At 35.5% G+C, this 7,203-nt stretch overlaps 1 protein-coding gene across 3 annotated transcripts in view; it reads left to right on the top strand.

The window, feature by feature from the left end:
* The window catches only part of EEA1 (early endosome antigen 1), a 139,595-nt gene that overhangs the window by 47,464 nt on the left and 84,928 nt on the right, over nucleotides 1–7,203 (top strand). For 2 of the 3 annotated variants that reach the window (XM_029204738.1, XM_029204739.1), the window contains exons 3-4: nucleotides 1,896–2,024; nucleotides 6,535–6,659. In XM_029204738.1, coding sequence (XP_029060571.1) covers nucleotides 1,896–2,024; nucleotides 6,535–6,659 — 254 coding nt within the window. The remainder of the gene's footprint in view (nucleotides 1–1,895; nucleotides 2,025–6,534; nucleotides 6,660–7,203) is intronic. The other variant, XM_029204740.1, reaches the window with a different exon arrangement.

Here is a 7,203-nt window from a genome sequence, read left to right as displayed (position 1 = left end):
TTTTTTTTTTTGCAGTATGCGGGCCTCTCACTGTTGTGGGCTCTCCCGGAGCACAGGCTCCGGACACGCAGGCTCAGCGGCCATGGTTCATGGGCCCAGCCGCTCCGCGGCATGTGGGATCTTCCCGGACAGGGGCACGAACCCGTGTCCCCTGCATTGGCAGGCGGACTCTCAACCACTGCGCCACCAGGGAAGCCCTATTATTCTGTAGTTTTGATACTTGGGCCTGTGATTGCCTGGAAGACAACCCTTTCATCAGTAAAAAGAAAAAATAAGTGAATTCATGTTTCTCACTTTCATCCCCTGGCTAATCTCCTTAAAGGGTTGTTAACAAGAGGAACAATGATATTAATGATAGCTAACATTTATTGAATGTTTTCTTCGTATCAGATGCTGTGATAAGGACTTAGTATGTATTATTTAATTCTCATGAGACCCCCTCCCCCATATGGAGTAGGTGTTACTGTTACCTCATTTAACAGATGAGGAAATTGAAGGTAATATAAGCTACTAAGAGTGGTGTGAATCCGGGATTCAAGCCCAAGACTAGCTCTTAACTGCTACCCTGTCTTGCCTCTTACTTTGGAACCTTGTTTGTAGTCTTCCTCTTCCTTGCTACGATCCTAACGTACATCAAGGAACTCAAGGAACATCTTAGCCTCCCAGTTCTTAATGTTATCAGTGCCAATGATCTTTATTACTTTTCTTTTCTAATTACTCAAGCCCGTGGCAGTACCTTCCATCTTCTTATCAGGCAGAATAATTTTACCTGATATGTTAAAATCATATCTCTGTGTTCCTTACCTCAACTGACTATCCTCTCAAAAACTTTCATAGTCTCACTACTTACCTTCTTTGGCCTTGCTGATTATTTTAGATTTTTAATTTTTATTTTTTCTTCTAGTCTGTCAACCTTTCTTTGCTTCGTTTCCTTTACTCTCTAACCATACATCTAATGACAGTTAATACTTGTTGAGCACTTATAATGTCTCAGGCACTGTACTAAGCATTTTATACACTGCACAATAACTCTAGACAAATAGGTGCTAATATTAGTCCCATTTTATAGATGAGGAAACTGACATTTAGCAGGGTAAAGTGAATTTTTTAAAATCATATAGTCAGTATTGGTTGAGACTCAAACCCACATCTATTTCTGACACCAAAACTCATGACGTTATAACCTTTGTAACCTATTGTCCTTCACCACTGTCTTCATTTAATTTACTTTCTCCCTGATACTCTGAACTCCTTTATTCTCTTATCCTTTTACTGTTCCTATCTGACAAAACCCCAAACCATAGATCAGTGTAACAGCCCACATTTTAAAATACATACATTGTTAGGTATGGGGAATTTGGGAGATTGTTTTAAAATGATTTTATTTGGCTCATAAAATTAGAAGGAAGGGTAACCTACCGGGAATTATGGGTATGGGCAAGAATGGGATCTTAGGCTAGTGGGATATGGTGAAGACTAAAAATTGCTTTCATTATAACAACTTTTTTGTTGAGAACATCATCTACATAAAAGTATTTGTTAAAACTGCCAGTCATTTCTTGATCTAAAATAAAAGCTACCTTGCCAATACTAGCTCTTAGATAAGTAAGGACAAAGTATCATAAACAAAAAGAATAGTAATATTCCAACTAAAGCAACTGGTTACTCAATAAAATTGACCAATGGGAATCTATAGCATAAGGATGGAAACTAATTTCAGAGTCCTAATTTGGATAGGTCTTTCACCTTTTGTACAGTTACTACTTGAAAATTTCTCTTCCATATACTAAAAAGAAATATACTATTATTTTCCTGTTATGTCTATTTTCATTGTTTCTATTTTGTTTCATAAATAACTTTTTGTATATATACTCCTAAAAGTTGTTATTTCACAGGGTTTCATCTGCCCATTATGTATGAAAAGATGTATAACTGCTATTGATTTGTCGGAGCATTACCAGAAAGTGCACGCTGAAAATGAGACAAGAGGACAGGAACTTCTTCTTAATGACTCCAGTGTTACTGTGGGTCCTGAATATTTTGTTTTAGCAGCTTGGTTTTGGGTTGCTCAAAATAGCTTTGTTTTTCCTTGCCTCAGTGTTGCTTAACTTTTTCTGCTATAAGGGAATGTGGATTGCTTTAATTATGCATGCTCTAAGAAGGTTTAATAAGGAAAAGAGGCTCTTGGGAAGTTGGCCGTTCTTACCGTTTGCAGCAGTCTTTTTGTGAATCTGTAAACATATATAAAAGTTTAAGTTTATATTTTTGCATAAAATTTGCCATGAAATTTGAAATATAAAGTGAATGTTTTTTATTTCAACATTTGTAAGTTATATCTTTATTATGTAGTTAATGTTTTATTAATGAATGTTTTAAAATGCTTTAGGTTAAGATGCTTTACTCTTACATAGAAGGAGGACTTTGCATGTCAACTGTTACTGTCTTTATTTGGAAAAATATACAGCATTAGAATCTGGATCTACCACTGTTTCAGTCTTTGTTTTGATTCCCCAGACCTGTTGGAAGTGACAATGATATACACCTGTTATTAATCATGGGTCACCCAAATGTTCTCTGTAGTGTGTGAGGCTGGTGTATACAGAAGGCTGGGAGTGGGAGCGAGTGAGGGGAAGTGTTGCCCATTTTTAATCTGGAAAAATTTTCTCAGATGATATATCTCCTTTCTTTGAAAATTACTACAGTATTCTAAAAACAAAGGGAGACATAGCTTTTTAAAAAATTCTTTTACAAATCTTTTAAAAGAATGAAACTTTTTTTTACCATGAAAGACAAAAAAATCAGACTTACTCTTTCCTGTGAGTTAATGATGTATAAGAAAACGATCTGACCAAACTTTCACTTATTTAACATTAATAGAGTACCTCTTATGTGCCAGGTATTTTGGTAGGTACAGGAGATAAAAAGGTAAATAAGATATGGTCTCTATGCCAGGAAGTTTTTCTGATAGATATTTGCAAAAAGAGTACAATGTCTGATTCAGCTTGAGGGGAACTGCAGAAGAACTTGAAGAGGGGAACAATTAAACCAGACATTCTCTAGGGTGGTGGGGAAATGAGTGCAAATAGGACACCAGTTAAACTACGGAGGTAGTGTGAGCAAAGATAGAGGCATAAAAGATTCTTGGAACTCTGCTTAGCATTTTACCAGTTGTTTTTCTTACAGAACATATGGGTCAACTTTTCTTTATGGGTTAGCCAAAATCAAAAGTGACTATCTTACCTACCTGTCACTTAAATAAGAACTTTCCTTTTAACTGAAAGGACACTTGGTGCAATAGGGTATCATAAGTATCAAGTTAACCTGAGTTCTTAGCTATGGTGGATCTGAGAAAGGATTATAGATAACTGAAAACTAACAGTAAGGAATTTAATCTTAAGTCAACACTATGTGTGTGTGTGTGTGTGTGTGTGTGTGTGTGTGTGTGTGTGAGAGAGAGAGAGAGAGAGAGAGAGAGAGGGAGGGAGGGAGAGAGAGAGGGAGAGAGAGAGTAGGTGAGATATTTGGAATGATTAAGGGAAATAAAATGTAGCTGGCTATTTTGGTGTATTATTTTTTGCTGTTTTACTGTTTGTAAGTTATCTATCTAGCAACCTTAATTCCCTTGAAGATAGTTTAGAAAAAATAGAGGAGTCTCTTAATATCCAGAATTAGTATCACAAAGCCCATGAACTAAAGGTCATGTACTCTGTTCATGGGACATCCCTCAGATATTCATTCTGAGCTTATTTTACTTTTTTTAAAAAAAAAATATTTATTTTTATTTTTGGCCGCGTTGGGTCTTAGTTGCGGCACGCGGCATGCGGGATCTTTCGCTGCAGCGTGCAGGCTCAGTAGTTGTGGCGCGCAGGCTCCAGAGCGCGTGAGCTCTGTAGTTGTGGCATGCGGGCTTAGTTGCTCCATGGCATGTGTTCCCTGCCCAGGGATCGAACCGCATCCCCTGCATTGGAAGGTGGATTCTTAACCACTGGACCACCAGGGAAGTCCCTTTACTTTTATTTTAAATGAGTGATGTGGTTTAATAAACTTTTTTTCCCTTAATCTGTCTTTCCTATCCATATCAGGCAAGTGCTGCTAGAAATAGCATAGGAATAATTTTTAGAAATGATTGTTGAAAGACAAAACAGGGTGTAAGAAAAACTATAGAATGTGGGTACAGGAATTAGAGACTTGCCAGAATTAATAGAGTGGAAGACACCCATTCAGTGATTAATATTTATGCTTCTGGGACATTAAGCAAAGGTTTAATATCATCTGTTTAAGTAGGTGAGGAAGTGCATATATGTATTTTAGAATTATTTTCATCAGAAATGTCCCAAAATTGAAGTTTTATTTAAACATGCAAGCTCTAATCACATGGAAAATTTACTTAGGTGGAATATTTCTAAATATGTATTACTGAATTTCTAAAATTTCTCTTTAGGGATGAATCAGTTCTTTCTGGAGTATTAACCTGGTAATGTTTAGAAGCTTTAAGAAAGTATGGCATACCCTAATGGGATCATTAGCTTTTTGGCGTCCTTGGGTATCTCGAGCCAAAATCTGGAAGTAAAGACAGTGGTCAAAAAGCCAAAGTTTTGAAGATTAAATAGCATAATTGGGATGTGGATTTCCTGAGGAACACTGTAATTTGCCTTCTAGTTACTAGCAGAAGCTGAGACACGAAAGAGAAATGACAAGCTAAATATTATAGGGGTTTATGTGCTGTTGCACTAAAAGCATGTTAACCAGTGTGGTACAGCAGTTACTGGGCAGAAGTTATAAGAATACCAAATAGAGCTTAATATAGAGCCATTATGAAATATGATGGTAGATAATAGATGGCTTTGAAAAAAGATAATACCAAGTAGATTAAAACACAGGCTGGGGGCATTCATTCATTCAGAAGACAGTGCTGAGCATCACATATCTGGATCCTAATGGCATTATTCTGATGTCCAAAGGCGCATTCTCAGTACTACTGTCTTTGCTTACTTTAGGAGTTTCATAAGAGATCATTGCATTCATTCACCTGTAGTGCCCCTGCCCTTCACTCTGGCTCTGTGATCAGAACATACCTCTGTTTCCCAAATGCAGCATGACTGTGTTTCATACCTTTTCCTATATCTTTGTTCATGCTCCTCCATGTGCTTAGAATGCCTTTATTTCTGACAAGTAAATTCCTATTCAGTACCTAATTCCAGTGTCTCATATAGACATATGTCTACATATATGTATATACACATATACATAATATGTATGTGTGTGTGTGTTTGTGTGTGTGTGTTTAGTTTTTGGAAAGCATTAACTGCTGCTGCAGGCAGATTTGGATATTCCTCTTGTGTTCCTATAGTTCTTTATATATAATCAATACTTCTGTTATACTATTGTCTGGTAATGTTATGTTCATTGAGCCTTGATTCTGCCATATGATGTGCATAAATGATGTGAAGGTATGTTATTTGTATAGCACCCAACAAAGGAGCAGAAGTTATTTGTTTATTCTTAGTTTTTATGTGTCCGGAGTACTTATTACTTAGCTCAGTCTATCCTTTGGAAGGTTTTATAATCTGCAAGCTGTTAAAGCTCTTCTGTTTTTTTGCCAAATTCTGCCCGCCAGGTTCATTCATATTTCATTAAATAAGTACACTCTGTAGAAAGTATATGGTATGTTCAAAATACTGCACTAGCCATTAGGGAAACATAGATTAAAAGCTTCATTGTGTTGTGCATTATAGTGGATGTAGAAACTTGACAAACTGATGATGAGAATGCTGGAGGAAAAAAGCAATATATGCAAAGGCGTAAAAATGTGAGATACTGTGGTGTGTTCAGGGAAACATAGGTGCTTCAGTATAGTTGAAGCATGTTATATAGAGTAAGGAATGTCCAGAGATCAGATTGGTTAGGTCATTGGGGGACTATACCTGCAGGACCTTGTATGCCATAACTATATAATAATTCTGGGATTATTTATAAGTTTTTAATATTTTATGGGACTATATATTAATTTTAAGCTTTTATAGTGTTAATCTTAAGTTAGCAAGGAATTTATTGATGAAAATACTTCTCAACCATTGTAGATACTCTGTGGTAATTATGAGTTATTTATATTACCTTTTTTCTCAATGATCAGAGTGCTTCATGTTCTTAATATTTTGGTTATTCCTGTGCAGTAGATTGGAGCAGATATTGTTTTACTGAGGGAGATCTAGAGAGATGGAGGATATGATGGCAAGTCTTCCCAACTAGACTTCTAGATTAGAACTAACTTCTCAGATTAGAATTCTGTACTCTAGCCATTAATTTATTCAACCTAAAAGATGGTTGTAAGGGTTTTAAAAAAACATTTTGTAAACTGCAACCAGGATAGGCAGTGATGTGCCTTTGCACAATACCAGAATTTGGGCTTAACGCTGTAAATTACAATTTACCTGTTGGTATGAATAATACATATGACTGTATTTAATAACATACAAATGGTTATTTTGCAATACTAAATACTGTTTTGAAACCTTTTTCTACCTCTTTCTGTAGGGTTTCATATGTCCGCAGTGTATGAAATCTCTTGGATCCGCTGATGAACTTTTCAAACACTATGAGGCAGTCCACGATGCTGGTAATGATTCGAGTCATGGAGGAGAAGCTCTGGCTCTGAAGCGGTACAGTATAATAGTTTTGAAGTGTAATGTAGTGAATGCATGTGATATCATTGTTTTATCATGAATACTTAGTTTTCGAAAAGTGTAGTGTTTTTATATTATTTAATTTAAATCTATTTTCTTTTAGCATAGCCTTCATCTTTTATTGTTATAACCAATCCTGTCCTTGACCAAAAACTATCTATACCAGCATCTACAATATGGTTCACTGGTTTATATTTTTAATAAAGATTGTGATTTTTTTAAAGGTTAAATTTTATTTAGCAATTCTGCTTAATAAAGAATGATATGCTTTGTTTAGAAGATTTTACAGTAAGTTGTTAAAATAATGAATTTAGCAAAGAATTAAATTGAATAATTATTAAAAAAACATTTTTTTTTGTAATCACCAATATAACAGCAAGCACACATAACACATTCTACTTCTTGACAATTTTGCCTGACCATTTTAAGAATTAAACTAAAATATAATTAATTAGAACAGCATTCAACAGTATGACTTTGCTTTTCTTCTTCTACTGGTAAGGACTCTTGTCTTGTATTC

Source organism: Monodon monoceros, unplaced genomic scaffold (genome assembly GCF_005190385.1).
Source record: "Monodon monoceros isolate NGI ecotype Baffin Bay Population unplaced genomic scaffold, NGI_Narwhal_1 Super_Scaffold_6, whole genome shotgun sequence".
NCBI lineage: Eukaryota > Metazoa > Chordata > Mammalia > Artiodactyla > Monodontidae > Monodon > Monodon monoceros.
Note: the sequence above shows the minus strand (reverse complement) of the source record. Positions and strands in the feature narration are given on the sequence as shown.